The sequence below is a fragment of the Silene latifolia genome, chromosome 5, assembly GCF_048544455.1.
Source record: "Silene latifolia isolate original U9 population chromosome 5, ASM4854445v1, whole genome shotgun sequence".
Lineage (NCBI taxonomy): Eukaryota > Viridiplantae > Streptophyta > Magnoliopsida > Caryophyllales > Caryophyllaceae > Silene > Silene latifolia.
Window position 1 is genome coordinate 43,523,981 of NC_133530.1, and position 20,005 is coordinate 43,543,985.

Below are 20,005 nucleotides of genomic sequence, written 5' to 3' on the forward strand. Positions count from 1 at the left end.
ACGACTAATGTGGAGAGTTTGGAGGAAACAAGTGAGGAAAGCTCGGAACCAATAAACCCTAGTAATATACAAACTGGTCCTAATGTTGAAGATGAGGGGAAGACAAGGAGTATTCATGACGTTGTCGGTATACCAGAATTGGTAGTGGAGACGGATAATGAGACTGAAGAAGAAGACATATGTGAAAGTGAGAATGAGGAAGAGAATGAAACTGAAGAACATGGGAGTGATAGCCAGGAGGAAGTTCCAGAAATAGAGACTGTAGAGATGTTGCAAATTGAACAGGATGATGTTGCAGAGGAGATTGAATATTGGAATCAGGCCGTAATATGCTTTATCTTAGGGGCCAATCCGCCGTGGGAGGTAATTGAGGGCTTCATAAGACGAATATGGACAAAGTTTAACATTGACAAAATATCATTCATACCTAATGGAGTGTTCCTGGTTCGGTTTAAGACGATGGAAATGAAAGAAAAGGTCCTCGCTTCTGGACACTATCTTTTTGACAATAAGGCTATGATTGTTAAGGCATGGGAGAGGGACTTGGAGATGAAAAAAGAAGATGTGAAATGTGTGCCTGGGTGGATTAGACTGCACAATTTTCCTCTGACGTTTTGGGAAAAGGGTTTACCTAAAATCACAGGCATTGTGGGCAAATATGTCAAGAGTGATACAAAGAATCGAGGAGAGAACCATATTAGGATTTGCAAGAGTGATGGTGGAACTGGTTGTGGACCAGAAGCTGCCATCCAAAATATCTTTTAAAGATAAAAGATGGGCAGTGATACAAGTTGAGGTTGAATATGAATGGAAGCCAGTAAAATGCAAGAAGTGTCAAGGGATGTGGCATGAAAAAGAGCAATGTAGGAGAAGCATAAATATGATGGAGAAGGCTATTGTCAAGCAAGTCTGGAGACCAGTCGTGCACATTGATAAGACTAAGAACACAATTCAAGCAGAATAAGTGGTCCAAATCAAATCTGTGCCCTCACCAACGAGAGTGCTACATACACCAGTCAAGAGGCTAGTTCTACTGAGTAGGGGAGGTAGGTCACAACAAGTAGCAAAGGATGGATACAGCAGGGAATCTTTTGGAGCACACTCTTATAAGGAGATACTCAATTCCCCTGGGATAGCAGATGCTGTGGAATATGGTAATGATAATCCATCTAAATTATCTTATAGATAGTTTAGGATTTTGGAATGTGAGAGGTATGAATAGAGTAGGAAAACAAAAAGCTATTAATTTCTTCTTACAAAATAAAGGTGTTGGGTTAATTGGTTTATTAGAAGCAAAAATAAAGTGTACAGTTTTTCATAAGGTTGTTAACAGCTTCAATAATTGGTGTATTTCTACTAATAGTGGATATCATAATGGGGGGAGAATGTGGATCCTATGGCAGCCTAAGTCTTTTAGGGTTCATTTACTGGAATACAATGCTCAATTTATTCACATGAAGGTTGAATCTTTGGTGAGTAGGGATACCTTTTTCCTGACTATGGTGTATGCATTCAATGGTGTGAATGATAGAGTCCCTCTATGGGGGCATCTGAGAAGAATAACAGGGACTATTGTAGGACCATGGGCCATAGCAGAAGATTTTAACTGTGTCTTATTTGCAACTGAGAGAGTTGGGGCCAATGTTCCCTCCACTGAGATGGAACCTTTCAGGGATTGTGTAGTAGACTGTGGTGTACTGGATATTGCTGCAACTGGATCCTTGTTCACTTGGAAAAACAAACAGAAGCCTGAGGAGAGGATATATAGCAGATTGGATAGAGTTCTGGTCAACAAAGCCTGGTGTGATCATCTACCTGACTTGTATGCTCATTTCCTTCCCGAGGGGATGTATGACCATACTCCATGCATAGTGAGCAGCTCTAAGCAGATTCAGGGGAAACGTAGCTTCAAGTATTTTAACATGTGGGGAGGTTCTAAAGATTTTGTACCCATTATGAGAAGCAATTGGCAAGTTAGTGTGTCTGGGACCCCTATGTTCAAACTGGTGAAAAAATTGAAACTTCTGAAACCTACCCTAAGACAACTGAATAGGGAGAAGTATAGTGATATTGAAAATACAACTAATGTCAAGCAGAAACAGGTGGAGGAACTCCTGACAGGCTAATCGTATACCTACCAAAAATAACCAACTGGTCTCTAACTAATATAGCTAGGGAAGTCGGGATCGTATCCACAGGGAGGCAAGATATCTATTAAAGGTCTGTCTATTAGGTCACAAAACGAGGGTTTGATTATTGATTTCTAAACTAATAAAAGATTAAGGGAAAGAGGAATTAAACAAGAGCAATAAAGATAGAAAATACGATAAAGATGATCAAATAAGAGAAAGCATGCCAGGATTTCGGTTCACCATGGTAGTCTATCGACTCAGCTGCAAATAGCCTAGACAATCTACTGTGAGAAGGATACAGGTTATCGGTCCGTTTCGTATTCACAAATAAATAGATGTGGTCGTTGGTCACGGTCGAATCAAAACACAATTTATAGCTTAACAAGCAACTCTACAATTAGTAAACAGGCAAGTAAAGGTCGGATCCCAAGGGACGGGAGTTGAAATGAGATTTCTATTGTAACTAGTGGTGTCTAAGGGGTGTCACGAATTGGGTTGATGTAGAAGGTTACTAAACTAGAATAACAATGAAAATAAACAAGCAAGATGAATTAAAGGGGTGTAAACAATTGATTAAAGGCACTAGGGTGTCATGGGATCATAGGGGAATCATGGGATATGATCATACAAACATGTTCTCAAATTATAAGCAAGCAATTATTGTTGTGATGGATTGAGTTGGGTTATATCTTACAATCCTAGGAAAGTTTGGGTCCCGGAGCCGAATCGATTAGATTGTACAACACCTACAAGTCGACTTAATCTTCCCTACTCAACAACATGCATGGTCTAATGAGACTCGAGTTGGGTTATGTCTTACAAGTCTCATTGAAAAGATAGGAGATGATAGTAAATGCAAGGATTCATAGGCTTAGCATTTCATCAAATATAACATGTGCATGAGTTGAGATCAAAACAAGCAAGCAAATAAGATATGGAAGCATATTAATTTAAGCATGAATCATTCCCCATGTTGGTTTCCCTAATCACCCATTAACCCTAGCTAAGAGACTACTCACTCATTATCATGTTGATCATGCTAGCAAGGTTGTCAATCATACCAACAATATGAAACATGATGAATAAATGAAAGTAATTAACAATAATTAAAAAGGGATTAAGAGATTATACCTACTAATGATTCCAATAATAAAGCAAGAATAATAGAAGTACTTGAATGCTAGATTGAGAGGTTGTCAATCTCCCAATAATAACCCAAATAATCTTCAATTACCCAAAATAAAGGATGAACAAAAGAGAGATTAAAGAACTAAAACTTGGATTAAAACTTGATTAATACTTGATTACAATATTGAAGAGAGATTTGATTGATATTAACTACACTAATTATTGATAAGAAGAACATGCTCCTCTAATTAGACTAATGGGGTATTTATAGTGAAAATTAGGGAGGATGCATTAGGGTTAACTAAGGGCTAAACTAGTAATTACACTTTTTAAGTTGAGCAAGGAGAAGCCGGTATTTTTGGAGAGAAGGGCTTCTCTTTTCGTAGCTTGAAGAAGACAACCCGCGCTGTGAAGGAATCCGGGCGGATTAAGGTCGGGACGGCCGGATTTGGTCGGTGGAATCCGAGCGGATTCTGGGGAATCCGGGCGGATTGCTGAGGGGGAATCCGAGCGGATTCCAGCTGGGACGCTCGGATTGTGCAAGGGCAGGACGGGCGGATTGTTGACAATCCGCTCGGATTGTCGATCGTGGTAACTCCTTCTTTTCTTCCTTTTCTTCATAAATTCCTTGGGGATTTCCTTGGGGACTCAAGGATCTTTTCTCAACATTGCTCTTCTACTATGATATGTACAAAGGCCTTCTAATCTTGTCCCTCCTTGATGCTTGGTCATTGAATTTGATCAATTTAGTCTTGTTTTGCCACGAAAATGCAAGATTCTTACTCCTTTCCTACCAAGGGATCAAAATCTCAAAGAATATGCAAAACAAAGAACTAAAGATAAGAAATGACCCAAATAAGCACTAAAAAGCATGGAAACAAGGGTAATTCGGGGGCTAAATATGCGCCAATTATGGTCACATCAATATCCCCAAACCGAACCTTTGCTCGTCCCGAGTAAAGAGGTGACAAAGACTAGGACCAATACTAACCTATCCTAATAATATAGCCGATATGAGACAATTAGCGGGTCTCACTCCGCCCCTTCAACTCACAACAAGACAACCATGAGGTAGGATGCCTTCTTGCAAGGCAAGGTGGGTCTTGCCAAAATGGCGACACATCCAAACATTAAGCACACAAAAACACGTAATGGATGCATCTACAAAAAGAATAGCCACTCCCTCATCAAGTGGCGGAAATTATCTACAAGGGAAGCAATTCAAGGGTACACAATCCTTCATAGATGCAATTTGTTCAAACTACTAGGCCTAGAAGGATACCAATAAATCACCTCCAAGTTGTGTCAAGCTAGGGTACCTTTGTCCTCAATCGTTAAATGCTTTTGTCAAGAGTAGGCTCCCTATGGTGTTAGAAACACTGGAGGATCGCGGAATTCCCCTTCTTGCCTAGACAAGAAGAAGGGTCGTCCCCTCTCTACCATGCACAAAAATGGATATGATGGATAAAGGGATCAATAGATGTTTGAGTTTCATTTTGGGAGTTTGCTTTTGTTTTTGTTTTTCCCCCCAATTTCTTGTGGCATTTGACATTTGAGAACACTTTCTTTGCCATTTCTTTTTTGATTTTTGGCATTTCAATACTTGACAACTTTTTGCATTTCTTTTTGAATATTTTCAAAGTCACCCCAATTAGTAACGAGGGTGCCTTGTATTTGAAGCTTAGGAGTCTATTTTTGCTCCTCTTTTCTTTTGATGCATTTTTGCAAACTTTCTTTCACTTTTCATTTCATTGAACTCAAATTGATTTCTTTTTGTGCCCATTCCCTTTGATGACAAAAATGTGGTAGAACATGGATGATGGATGGATGGATGCATGGTTTTAAGGGTCACCTTGGAATAAACGGTAGCCAAGGAGTTATCACACCACAAGGTACTCTTGACTCGGCCTTAAACCATGGGTCAAAGGATACTAGCATGACACATCCTAGGGTGTTTTACAAGTATTCTAACAAGCAAAGTCTTAAGAATAAAAAGCATCTACTAGGGCCTATATACACTTGTCAAGCTTCCTAAGTAGACGGTTTCGCAAAATTTTTCTAACATGCAACTACATGCCATGATGCAACTAACATATAAACATCCTAATGCATATGATTCTACCAACTAATATGACATATAATCTAAGTGCAAGTCCTAAGTTCACATTGTTATACCGCATCAATCAAAATAAAGCCACATAGTCATTAACATAAAGAGGAAAAAGGAGATTGGAAAGATCATACCATGCGGTCTTCAATATCCTCATGTCTCGGATGTGGCGTAGTCAATCAATGTGAACAAGGATAAAACAAACACAATATATACAAGACAATATATACAAAGGAAATGAACTTGTTTTTGGGTTTTCAATTTTTTTCAATTTCAATTTTTATGATTTTTGAAATTTTTCAATTTTTATGGGTTTTTGAATAAGAGTTAAATGTTAGAATTCCCATCCCCACACTAATATGGGCATTGTCCTCAATGGCCAAAATGATGGAAATTATGCAAAGATGATGCATGATTTCTATACTAAATGCAATTCTATACTAAGCTATACTACATGATGCATGGTTTTTGTTATGACGGAGAGGATAATTTAGATTACCTCCCGTTGTGTATGCATTAACTTCCCCAAACCGAGTGAGACACTATTGCTAATGTTCAAGGATGGGTATAGTTCATGCGCACACTATGCTATGCATGAAACTAGTTTGTCATTTTGGATTTTACAAATGGGAACAATAAGAACACCTCAATGGTACCGAGGTGTGAGTCCTTTGATGTTGCTAGGACTAAACCAACAATGATCAAAATGAAATAAAATACAAAGAGATATAGACAAACCATGGGAGTGTAGGAGTCTCCAAGGCTTGCTAGTCTTCCATCATGCTATCATCATCATCTTCACCATTTCTTTCTTCTTCCATTGCTTCTTCCTCAATATTATCATCAACTTCTTCATCATTTCCAACAACCTCATTATCTCCCACCACGTCCCTAGATGCACCCGGAAATAAGACTTCTCTATCCGCCCAACTAGGCAAAGGACAAGATGGATCAAGGAGTCCTTGCCTAGCTAGATGTAGGAGGGGTGGATATTGAGCCAAATACGCATTTTTCCGATCTTCATGGGCTTGCTTGTGCATTGCTTGCATGAGAAGAGTCACATAATCTTTCCCAATTTCAATTCCTTCCGGCTTAAACTCTTCATACTCAAAGGGGTAAGGTGGTATGATAATGGAAGAGGAGGGGGTTTCAAGATCACCCTTTTGTTGTTGAATGATATACTCGGCTTCTTCGGAAAGGGGAAGTAGGTAATTGGTCCGGTGGACGCTTAGGCGACAAATCTTTGAGGGCAAGGTAAACGATCTAGCTTCACTAGTTAGCCATCCATATTTAGTGTCAAGGGGGTTATAGGCAACCCACTTGAACTTGTGAATCATAATGTGCATATCAATAAGATGGCCACCTTCCTTTGCTTTGTACTTCTTATCCTTATTGAAATTAGGATCAAAGTGCTTAGCTAGGACCGTGACTAGCCCGCCATTGACAATAACGGTCGTGCCCTTCTTCCCATTATCAACATTAAGCCATCTATCAACCAATAGCCTCAAAGAATTGTAAGGCTTGGTGTGAATTCTTCCGATATTCAAAGCCGATTCAAGGAGAATAAAATCGAGTCTTGTGAAATGATTGGTGTCTTTCCTAGCAATTATGGTATTTCCCACCACCTTGTGCCATACTCTTATGCCCGGATGATGGACCAAAAGAGCACGACACGCATGAAAATCCTCAAATTTCTTCCCGGAGATTGCCTCCCAAAGAGGTTCGGGGTCATACTTTCCATAACTCTTGAAATAACTTTCCTCATCACTAAGACCCAAAATTTCACCCAATTCCTTAAAGGTAATGCGTCTACTAACATTAGCTAGACGAAACTCGATATTTTCCCTATTCTCAACTTTGGTGACTTTCAAGGAACTTAAAAATTCCAAGACAAGGGAGGGGTATGTCAATTCCTTTGTTTCAAACAATTTCTCCAACCCCATGGCTTTGAAAAAGGCTTTTGTTTGTTCAAGAACACCCAATTTTTCCAAGGCATCTTTACATATGAATTTGGTGGATTGAATAGACTTCATAGCAAACTTGACAAAGGTATTTCTATGGGTATCGGAAATAAAAGTTACCTCCGGATAATGCAAAAGTTGATTAATTACCGGAGTAGAGGATGTTGATGGTCCCATAGAAGGTTGTTGTTGTTGTTGTTGCACTTCCAAGTTTGGTGTTGCCACCACCATAGCCAAAGCTTTCTTTGTTTGAAGAGCCTTTTGCCTTTGTGAGAGTGCCTTAGCCTTTGGTGCCTTTGTTGCCTTTGTTGCACCCTTAGTCCTTGCCATTGATGAGCTTAACCAAGAAAAGAATGAAAAATCTTCAATTTGTAGGATGCCCAAATCGATTTTAAGGTGAAAGGCTTTGCCTTTATTAAAACAAAAATCGACTCAAAGGTTGAAGATTTTGTTCTTGGTTTTGATTTTTGTTGAAGATGGAGTGATTAATTTGTTGTTGGAAGGGTGGTTTGATTTGTTTTTGTTGAATGTTGTTGAGGGTTTTTGTTTTTATGATGGAGAGGATGAGGGTTTTGATGTTGTGGGTAGTGTTTATGAGTGAATGAATGAAGGTGGGAGGGGTTATAAAGAGGCCGAAATTTCAAAACTGCAGGGGCAATCCGTGCGGATTAGGCACAATCCGTGCGGATTCTGCTTCTTCAATATTTGCAAAAGCTCGCCTAAAGACGGGCGGATTTGGTACAATCCGCTCGGATTTGCTGAACACGGGACGGGCGGATTTCTTCAAAGACGGACGGATTTCAGTCCAGAGATTTTTGCTTGTTTTCTTCAGCTGCAAAGACGGGCGTCTTTTTTACAGGACGGACGGATTCTTCAAGACGGACGGATTTTTGGGAATCCGCTCGGATTCTTTAACAGTCAGGAAAATTTCAAATTTCAGTTCAGTTCAGGACGGGCGTCTTTTCTGCAGGACGCTCGGATTGCATAAGACGGGCGGATTTCTGGAAATCCGCTCGGATTCTTCCCCTATGTACACGGATTCTGTTCCACCCGTGCACATCGCATTCCCTTTTTCATTCTTCCATTCTTTCTTTCAAGGCTTGTGTTCTTCATTGTGGGGGCACTACGAAGGCATGGATAGCCTATGCAATTGCCATCCCCACACTAAGGTAAAGCACTACACATTAATTGAAGTCGTTAGTCCCTCCCTCACTTCTCTCTTACATGACAATTATTTTGATCAAAGTAAATAAAAATCCAAAAATGACAAAAATGCAATACAAGAATTGAAATGTAAGTTAGGGAGTTAGAAATATTTACAAGTGGTGGTTTAGGGAGGACTCCACCAAACTCTCATTCTTGATGAGATGTCAAGGGGGCATGTTCAAGGTGTTGTTGATGTTGCTCAACACCTTGAAAAAGTAATCAAAAGCTTGTTCATTATTATGGTAGAGGTCCTCAATAGACCGTGGCCCTTGTTGTTGATCATGATCGATGGCATGCCCAATGTAGGGATTAAAAATCCCTTCAAACTCGTCGTCCCAAAGACCACAAACTTCATTGAGTTGATCATTGAAAATCTCTTGCTTAGATGGAGACAACTCTCCCAATTTCTTCTCTTGGCCAATGAGGCCATCCTCTTCTTCCTTGGTTGATTTTGATGAGCTTTGCAAGCTCTCCTTGTCACAATTCACTTGCTCTTTGAATGGAGTATCTTCAATTTTCTTCCTCCATTGGAGTTCCGATTTCTTCCTTTCATCTTTTCGGCTATAATGATCAATCATGAAACATGGCTCATGCAAACGAGGAGCTCTCATGGTCTTGTCAAGATTAAAGGTTATGCTTTCATCTCCCACTTCTAGAGTGAGCTCTCCATGTTTCACATCAATCACCGCACCCGCGGTGTGTAGGAAAGGTCTTCCTAGGATGATTGGAATGTTGGAATCTTCCTCCATATCAACAATGACAAAGTCCACCGGGATGAAAAACTTCCCAATTCGCACGGGGACATCTTCCCATATCCCTAATGGTGTCTTCATCGATCTATCGGCCATTTGAAGTGTGATGTTGGTGCATTTAAGCTCTCCCATTCCCAACCTTTTACTTACCGAGTACGGCATGACACTCACACTAGCCCCTAGATCACATAAGGCTTTGTTGATTGTCGTGTCGCCAATGGTACACGGTATTGAGAAGCTTCCCGGATCCTTTAACTTTGGAGGTGAACTCCCTTGATGTATTGCACTACTCACCTTAGTGAAGGCGATAGTCTCAAGTTTCCGGATCGACTTCTTCTTTGTGAGGATATCTTTCATGTATTTTGCATAGGCCGGAACGTGGTTGATTAACTCCGTGAAAGGAATTGAGACTTCTAAATTCTTCACAATTTTCATGAACTTTCCAAGTTGATCATCAAATTTGGGTTTGGCTTGACGACTTGGAAAAGGAAGTCTAATCACAATGGGCTCCTTCTCTTTGGCCTTGTCTTCATTTTTCTTTGAACTTTCTTCTTTTGATGATTCTCCATCTTTGGAGTTTTGCACAATTTCTTCCTTTTCACTAGCTTCCACAACTTCATCCTCAACTTGCTTCTTCGGTGCTTCATACCTTGTACCACTTCTCAAGTGAATGGCACTAACCGTTTCATGTCTAGGGGGATTACTTTGAGGTGGTAATTGCCCCTTTTGTCTTTGTGAGCTTGAAGATGCTAGTTGAGTCAATTGTGTTTCCAACATCTTGGTGTGAGCTAGAATGTTGTTGATGGTGGTTTCTTTTGCTTGGCTATCTTTTTGCATTTGGGTGAAAAATTCTTGTTGATTCTTTTGCATTTGGAGGACCGCTTTTTGGACATCAAAACCTTGGTCATTTTGGTGATTGTATGGATTTTGATTTTGGTAACCTTGGTTTTGATTGTAAAAGGGTCTTTGATTTTGGTTTCTCATGGGTGGTGGAGTGTATGTTGTTTGAGGGTTTTGAACATTTTGGCTCTTGTATGAGAGATTTGGATGGAACTTGGTGTTTTCATTGTAAAAATTTGAATAAGGGGTACCACTTTTGTAAGCTTGGAAAGCATTAACTTGTTCGGTTGTTCCCCTACACTCACTTGGGTCATGACCCAAAGTTCCACAATTCTCACATATCCCACTTGGGATTGATGAGGAGGCCGTCATGGCATTGACATGATGCTTCGATGATTTTGAGTTTTCCTCAAGTCTAGCCATAGCTTGTTCAAACTTCAAGTTGATTGTGTCAATGTGAGCACTAAGTTGAGCACCCAATTGAGTAACGGAGTCCACTTCATGCTTTCCTCCTCTAGTAGCCTTGCGAGGTCTACTATATTGTGAGTTATGGACCGCCATTTCCTCAATCTTGTTCCATGTTTGATTGTCATCAACTTCGGTGAACATTCCATTTGATCCCATATTGAGAATGTTCCTAGAATCTTCATATAAACCATTCCAAAATTGTTGCACCAAAAACCATTCGCTAAGTCCATGGTGAGGACATGAGCGACAAACTCCCTTGAACCGCTCCCAAGCTTCATACAAAGACTCTTCATCCCTTTGCTTAAAACCCGTAATTTGAGCTCTTAGCATGTTGGTCTTTTCCGGTGGGTAGAATTTTTGTAGAAAGCTAGAGCCAACTTCTTCCAAGAATCTATTCCAAGGGTGGCCTTATCAAGGCCCTTCAACCATTGCTTTGCGGTGCCGATTAAGGAAAAAGGAAATAAGACCCATCTAATTTGGTCTTGAGTCACGCCCGTTTGAGAGATAGCATCACAATAATCGCAAAAAGGTTTCCATATGAGAATGAGGGTCCTCACTAGGCATTCCCCCGAATTGGCTCCTCTCAACTAGTTGGATGAAGGCGGACTTGGCAATAAAATTTCCGGTGAGATGTTGCGGTGTAGGAGTACCATTTGGTAGATTCTCCTCGGTGGGTATGAGTGTGACGAGAATTTTGGCATTGTAGGTGGATTTTGTGGGGTATTGTGTAATGGGTTTTCTTCTCCTTCTATTGCGAAAGGATTGACAAACTCACTAGTGGGTTGAACAACTTCACCAACACCTCTCAAATTCCTCCTAACAAGTCTCCTATTGTTCGTCAAGGTTCTTTCGATTTCACGGTCAAAAGGTAACAAATCACTTTGTAACCTTCTAGACATGCAAAATATCAAACAACTCAAAAACAATTAGAACAAACCTTGAGGATTTTTACTTCCTCAAGGCGAAGAAAGACACAACTAATAACAAAAAGGAAATCTAAATCAAACAAACACCGTCCCCGGCAACGGCGCCATTTTTGATCGGTCCGTTTCGTATTCACAAATAAATAGATGTGGTCGTTGGTCACGGTCGAATCAAAACACAATTTATAGCTTAACAAGCAACTCTACAATTAGTAAAGAGGCAAGTAAAGGTCGGATCCCAAGGGACGGGAGTTGAAATGAGATTTCTATTGTAACTAGTGGTGTCTAAGGGGTGTCACGAATTGGGTTGATGTAGAAGGTTACTAAACTAGAATAACAATGAAAATAAACAAGCAAGATGAATTAAAGGGGTGTAAACAATTGATTAAAGGCACTAGGGTGTCATGGGATCATAGGGGAATCATGGGATATGATCATACAAACATGTTCTCAAATTATAAGCAAGCAATTATTGTTGTGATGGATTGAGTTGGGTTATATCTTACAATCCTAGGAAAGTTTGGGTCCCGGAGCCGAATCGATTAGATTGTACAACACCTACAAGTCGACTTAATCTTCCCTACTCAACAACATGCATGGTCTAATGAGACTCGAGTTGGGTTATGTCTTACAAGTCTCATTGAAAAGATAGGAGATGATAGTAAATGCAAGGATTCATAGGCTTAGCATTTCATCAAATATAACATGTGCATGAGTTGAGATCAAAACAAGCAAGCAAATAAGATATGGAAGCATATTAATTTAAGCATGAATCATTCTCCATGTTGGTTTCCCCTAATCACCCATTAACCCTAGCTAAGAGACTACTCACTCATTATCATGTTGATCATGCTAGCAAGGTTGTCAATCATACCAACAATATGAAACATGATGAATAAATGAAAGTAATTAACAATAATTAAAAAGGGATTAAGAGATTATACCTACTAATGATTCCAATAATAAAGCAAGAATAATAGAAGTACTTGAATGCTAGATTGAGAGGTTGTCAATCTCCCAATAATAACCCAAATAATCTTCAATTACCCAAAATAAAGGATGAACAAAAGAGAGATTAAAGAACTAAAACTTGGATTAAAACTTGATTAATACTTGATTACAATATTGAAGAGAGATTTGATTGATATTAACTACACTAATTATTGATAAGAAGAACATGCTCCTCTAATTAGACTAATGGGGTATTTATAGTGAAAATTAGGGAGGATGCATTAGGGTTAACTAAGGGCTAAACTAGCAATTACACTTTTTAAGTTGAGCAAGGAGAAGCCGGTATTTTTGGAGAGAAGGGCTTCTCTTTTCGTAGCTTGAAGAAGACAACCCGCGCTGTGAAGGAATCCGGGCGGATTAAGGTCGGGACGGCCGGATTTGGTCGGTGGAATCCGAGCGGATTCTGGGGAATCCGGGCGGATTGTTGAGGGGAATCCGAGCGGATTCCAGCTGGGACGCTCGGATTGTGCAAGGGCAGGACGGGCGGATTGTTGACAATCCGCTCGGATTGTCAGTCAGCGTGGTAACTCCTTCTTTTCTTCCCTTTTCTTCATAAATTCCTTGGGGATTTCCTTGGGGACTCAAGGATCTTTTCTCAACATTGCTCTTCTACTATGATATGTACAAAGGCCTTCTAATCTTGTCCCTCCTTGATGCTTGGTCATTGAATTTGATCAATTTAGTCTTGTTTTGCCACGAAAATGCAAGATTCTTACTCCTTTCCTACCAAGGGATCAAAATCTCAAAGAATATGCAAAACAAAGAACTAAAGATAAGAAATGACCCAAATAAGCACTAAAAAGCATGGAAACAAGGGTAATTCGGGGGCTAAATATGCGCCAATTATGGTCACATCAACAGGAAAGGTCCTTCCGGTCCACTTTCTATCCTATAATTCCACTAATTTAACTTCCGTCCTCATTAAGGTAGTCTACTGTTCATAGCAGGTCTATTTAATCCAATCTTCCGATCCAGGAGTAAAATTAATCAGATTAAAGGTAACTTAGAAGCGTGCACTCAACTAAGTTGATATTACAGTTAAATTGCTATGGGACAGATTCTCACAAATAAATCGTCTAGTCTATTCGCTACATCGTCACAATCCTACTGAGGATTCCCTAATCCCGACATTAAAGGAATTAGCTACTCATAATATTAATGATGTCAACAATAATAATATAAAGTGTACTAATCGAAAACATTATGAAATAACAATGATTAAGCATGAACTAAATTAGGGCAGAATTAATTAAGAGGAAACAAGGATTAAAGCAAACACAAATAATAAGATTAAGATTAAGAGAAGAATGATTACAATCAAAAGAATTCCGGCGTGAAGATCAATCCAATATCCAAGCAAGAGATTAAAGGAAAGGAGGAAGAGTTTTACAGTAGAAAGTATGAAAGAGAGATTAGAGTGTTTTCTCGATCCCGAGACGTCCTAATGACCTAATTAACAAATGCTTAAATAGGAAAATTAAAGGTTTAACGAAATAACACCAACACGGGTCACTTAAGCCCGCCTAAGACTAAAACCTCTCGATCGAGTGGATTCAAACCACTCGATCGAGGTCTTCTCCAGCTTTTCCTCTCGATCGAGCAAATAAAGCTCTCGATCGAGGAACTCCAGTATTCAGCATTTCGATCGAGTAAACAAAAGTACTCGATCGACCTCTCGTGTCAGCTAATCCACTCGATCGAACACTAGAACCCTTCGATCGAGTGCTTTTCCTCCAAGACAGCTTCTAACTCGTCATTGACCGCTTCCTTGACCATCCTTCACGCACTCCAAGGCATATCACTTGCTCTAACATTCCTGTCTCCTCATTATGCATGCTAAATAGGACGAATAGAGTACGGTTCCACCACCTTAAGGTTCATTTCTGCAAATCAGACAAAACAAACCAAAGTAGCCAATTCGGGGCATTTTGCAATACATAACAGTACAAAAATGCATAGAAATACGTGAAATATAAGACTAAAAAGGCTATATAAAATGCACGTATCAACTCCAAGCTCAGCTTGGGAGGGATCCTTCTGATTTGCAGTTAATAACTGATGAGTATGAAGCAGCACGACAGCTGAAAGAACTCAGTACAGCTAGGGACAGTTTCCTATCCCAGAAAGCTAAGCACAAATGGGTAAAGGATGAGGATTCCAATAGTGCTTTCTTTCATGGCCTGCTCAAGCAAAGAAAACATGGGAATAAGGTTCTCAGGGTGGAAGATATACATGGGAAAGTATGTGATTCCCCTTAACAAATTCAGAGTGCCTTCGTAGGATATTATAGACAATTACGTGGGACCAGTCACACCACAAAGAAGGTTCACAAGAGCATAATTGATTAGGGACCTAGCTGCAGTCCTGAGGATTGTGCTAGATTTCTAAGACCAGTCAGTGGGAAAGAGGTTAGAGATGTTATGTTCAGTATACCAGATATCAAGTCACCTGGACCAGATGGGTATACCAGTAAGTTCTTTAAGGATGCTTGGGGGGAGATAGGGGGATATATGATTGCTGCAGTCCAGAATTTCTTCTAGCAGAGAAGGTTGCTAGTTCAAATCAATGCCACAAATCTAACCCTGATTCCTAAATGTGATAGGCCTCAAAATGTCACTCAATTTCGTTATATTGCGTGCTGCAATGTTGTGTACAAGGTCATATCAAAGCTTATGTGTGCTAGACTTGCTGAAGTGCTACCCAATATTGTGGATCAGAATCAAGGAGCCTTCATTCAGAACAGGAGTATTCAGGAGAATATCTTGATTTGTCAGAACTTAATAAGGTTATATGAAAGGCCCAATGCTTCATCCAGATGCCTCTTTAAAATTGACTTGTAAAAAGCCTATGATACTGTGGAATAGACTTTTGTGGAGCAGCTTTTGAGAATGCTTAAATTTCCACCTGAATTCCAAAGTATGGTAATGCAATGTATTACCACTGCTTCATTTTCCGTATCTATCAATGGAAAAATGTTTGGATACTTCCATAGAAAGAGAGGGCTCAGACAAGGAGATCCCTTATCACCACTTATTTTTACCCTTTGTATGGAGTATTTAGCAAGAACATTGAGTATGTTGCAGCTAAGTATGATTTCAACTACCATCCCATGTGTAAACAACAAAGGCTAGCCTGCCTTATGTTTGCTGATGATGTGCTCATGTTCAGCAAATGAGATACTAAGTCTATGATGCTTCTGTTACAATCCTTCTCAACTTTCTTTAAAGCATCTGGCTTGAGGATTAGTGCTGCTAAGTCCCATGCATATTTCAGAGGGGTACCAGATCAGATCAAACAAGGCATTCTAATGGTGTCATGATTTGCTGAAGGAGTTCTCCCTTTTAAGTATCTGGGAATGCTTATACAAACTACTAGACACAAAAAAGTGGATTGTGCTTGCCTGATTGAGAAGATATGTGGCAGGATCCATAGTTATGGTGCAAGTAAATTCTCATATGTTGGGAGACATGTCTTGGTGAAATCAGTACTTAACACTCTGCATTCCTACTGGGCCTCTATGTTCATCATACCTAAGGGCATCATCAAGAGCACTAAAGCCATTTGCAGGAATTTTCTATGGGAGAATGGTACGGAATACAGAAGGGTACCTCTTGTGGCTTGGGATAAAATCTGCAGGCCTAAGGAAGAGGGGGGGCTTAGGGATCAAAGATTAGGAGGTGTGGAATAAGGCCATGGTTGGACGACTGGTAGCTTGGATTGCTGAGAATATCTGGGTTCACTGGGTGCATCAGAATCATCTCAAAGGGAGGGAATGGATGAAGTATACCCCTTCTGCTAACTCAAGCTGGGTCTAGAGGAGGAGTGCAAAGTCAAGCCGGATATTGCTCATGGGTTTGTGGATGAGGACTAGGTGGTATAACCGACTGGTGTACACCCCTACATGGTGCTATGAATGGCTCAGGGAAGTCAGGCCACCAGTTCCATGGAGTAAGGTGGTCTGGAATGCTTGGGCAGTTCCTAAACATCAGTTCTTGGGGTGGTTAGTGGTTCATAGGGCCCTCAATACAGTTGATAAACTTGTTTAATATGGAATGGAGGTAGATGACAAATGCTTGCTGTGTGGTCAGTTAGAGGAGTGTTTATCTCATTTGTTTTTTTATTGCTAGTATAACAGGAGGGTGATCCTGGCTATGCAGCAGAATACTGGTTACCAGTTCCCTTTGCATCATGGTCTTACTTGGTGTACCAACAAGGGAGGCTCTACTGTCCAGAAAGGAGTTCAAGCAGCACTGCTCCTGGGTGCTTTCTATTATATCTGGTATCAAAGAAACAGATGCAGAGTTGACAATGTATTGATGCGACTAGACAAGATTGCAGAACAGGTTATTAAGGGTGTGAAAATCAGAATTAGAGGCCGTGATAATTTGAATATGAATGTGAATGACTTGGACTGGCTGAGTCAGATAAACTTATGTAATTAGAGGAATTCTATGCTTGTAATTTTTCCCTCGTTATGATATATATATACTACTCAAATTTTACCAAAAAAAAGTTAATATGTTAAATTAATTAAGTATAGTAGTAATTATTGATAATGACATGGAATAAAATTAAATATTTTTAACAATTATTGATAATGACATGGAATAAAATTAAATGTTTTTACCAAACCTTTTAACTATATAGTATAGATAGATAGTTTATAAGAGAGAAACCAAAACAATTAAAAGATGAGAGTGACGGCCCGGTACAATATGTGTTGTTTCAGCAATTTTAGTAACTAAACATCATCTGAACCATGTTTAACATCTTATTTGATTTACAGTATCTATTTGATTAGGGCATGTTGCTCGGATGTTGATCAATTAGTTGGGTTACTCATGAATTTGTTGATTGTATTTCCACATGTGTGTCATGAATTATTAGACTCATTGAAGATATTTTTTTAAAAAAAAATTCACATGCTATTAGTAGTATTAATCAAAATAACAACTTTTATGTATTTCAAGACTATATCTCTTTAAATGAATCAACTAATTGTTCGAACAAATCAATACGATAAAATAATAAAGCTAAAACAGATAAACAAATGAATTTCACGAGTTAGCTAAACAGATAAACTCGTAAATTTTACGGGTCACAAACCTAATTATGGGAATTAATTTACGTAATTTATTTTCGCAGTACACATTTTACTTATTTCAGTACTTTTTACCCACTTTTTTCCATTTGCATACCCTTAACTAAAAATCAACCCTATTCTCTCTCTTACCAATTCTCTCCCCTTAGTAACTCTTTAAACCCTCAATTTAAACAAATTCCTTCGATGATCGATGATAATTTGTATGTACAACGAGTTTGTAATTCGTTAATTTCATAACTATGAATCAAATTTATTATTTTCTTTCAATTTGTTGGACATTTCTTTGATTTACGGCTTATTATAATTAAAATTATTGCACATGGGTCGTTTGATGGTGGTGGCCTTGGTGGGATGGCGGTGTGGGTGGCAGACGGTACAAGAAAAGTGGTGTAGGCGGAGGGTGCCGACGACCTAGGGAGGCGTGGGTTTCGAGGTGGGAAAAGGAGGGTCGTGGCTGTGAGTTATGAAAAGGTGGTTGGAGGAGAAGAATGTGGGAGGGGAAAGGGACGCTTGTAGTCGTCGTCGGTTGTCGGCAGTGGGAAGGGGAAGGGATGGTCGTCTGCGCCTAAGGGTGGTCAAGAGCGGCGGTGGGGGTGGTCAACGGTGGCGAATGGTGGTGTGGCTTTCTATTGAGTTTTTTTTTTTAAGATGTAGTACACTATGTATTTGAAAAATGAGGGAAGAAATGAGAGGGGTAAAATTGTCAAATGTGTACTATAATAAGTAAAATACGTACTGTGAAAATCAACACCCTTAATTTATATCTAGTCATATCAAAGGAAATCACCCCTTTATTCACAAACTAGATTTTGTGCCCGTGCGCTGCACGGGTTATAATATTGGTTTACCTCTAATTATTATGGTAAGTATGGTTTCTTCGATGCATACGGGTAACCTAATATAGTCTTGAATATTTGAGCTTCCAAAACGTTGTTGGGGTCCTTTATTAATTAAAAAGGACTTGGCTACACACTTACTTGAAACACTTACTTGCACGAGTTTCCTTTATTGTCTTGATTTATCAATTGTACAATAGTGTTATTATTGTATATTTTTGTTTAATTATAATTATTAACATGCCATAAAAGAATGGATCGTACTTTAATTTAAATATACCAACTATATTATTATCAACAAAATTTGTGAAAATACGCCCCTTTATCAAACACAAATTAATTACACTATTGTGTCCTTCCCAAACTGAATCCTTTAATTTTTCTATCAATTTTCTCACAACTTTTTGGTTGGTATTTGAACCATAAAATACCAGTTGCGTCGAGTCCAATTTCATGCACCTGAAAATACGAAGGAAAACAATTAGCGATAATTAATATGCAAGAAATTATACAAAAGCAATAGAATAAAAAAAACACATAATAATAATAATAGACATAAAATAAAATGGGGAAGGAAAGCCATATTTGTTGTTGCTTTTTAGATAGAGTTTGTTTTTTAAACAATATCTGATAAATAAATATAAAATTTTGGGGGATAATTTACATATTAATATATCTGTTTTAATTTCTATCTTATTTAAATTTTGGGGGATAATTTATATCTCATTCAAGTAAAGTAGTCGTTCAAATTATGCATTAAGCCTTAAATATGATTAAAATTCTCTAAATTCCCTTAAACAAATGGGGCCATGCATAATAAAAGGTTGTTTTGATCAGATTGAGGTATCTTATTTCAAAACCTTGAGGTGCACCAATCTCCTGGTGATTAGAAATAACCCATAAATCTCTCTTTTATTTCACTCGGTCTTAGAGGTTTAGTCGAGCTACAACTTTAATAAAGAGCTAGGTAAGTACGGCATTCATCAATTAATAATTTTATTAGTTTATAGTCTTGTATTTCGTTTTCATGTGAAGTTGCTCTATTAAGATTTTGGCTTTTGATTATGATGGACGACTAAATGTAGTTTGTGTTTGTAAGGAGTGTCAAGATTAATGATCCATATATTGCATCATAAATTCTCGTAAAAATAGCTACTGCCATGTTTCATTAGATTTAAAAACATATATTTCCTTCGTCTCGGCCCGATCAATAGTTTACATTTTTCTTTCTTTGGTGTTTCAGTTAATAGTTTACATTTAATAATATTAAAAGTAATTTCCCTCACTTTGTACCTTAGTCTTTATGTATTAAGCATAGCTCGTGATTCGTGAAAATATAGAAGCCCCATTGCAATTCATTTTCCGGTACTTCAATTCAATCTAAAGCCGGCTTGTCTGCAAGCCAAATTGAAAACATACCATATCCTTTATTTTTACACGAAACTCACATTCAAATGTCTTTCCGTAGGCTAAATTAAACAATTTACCATATCCGTCATCGGCACAACTTATAGACTGTGCTAATATGGCGTGG

At 38.8% G+C, this 20,005-nt stretch overlaps 1 protein-coding gene and 1 non-coding gene across 2 annotated transcripts; both read left to right on the forward strand.

Moving 5' to 3' along the window:
* Nucleotides 1-1,151: 1,151 nt before the first annotated feature.
* Nucleotides 1,152-16,973, forward strand: LOC141655305 (uncharacterized). Its single transcript, XM_074462391.1, has 6 exons — nt 1,152-2,102; nt 14,580-14,771; nt 14,880-15,000; nt 15,249-15,316; nt 15,396-15,452; nt 16,659-16,973. The coding sequence occupies exons 1-6, from the start codon at nt 1,152-1,154 to the stop codon at nt 16,971-16,973; spliced, it is 1,704 nt and encodes a 567-aa protein (XP_074318492.1).
* Nucleotides 10,821-10,927, forward strand: LOC141658042 (small nucleolar RNA R71). Its single transcript, XR_012548953.1, has one exon. It is a non-coding gene; the product is annotated as a small nucleolar RNA R71 (small nucleolar RNA).
* Nucleotides 16,974-20,005: the final 3,032 nt, after the last annotated feature.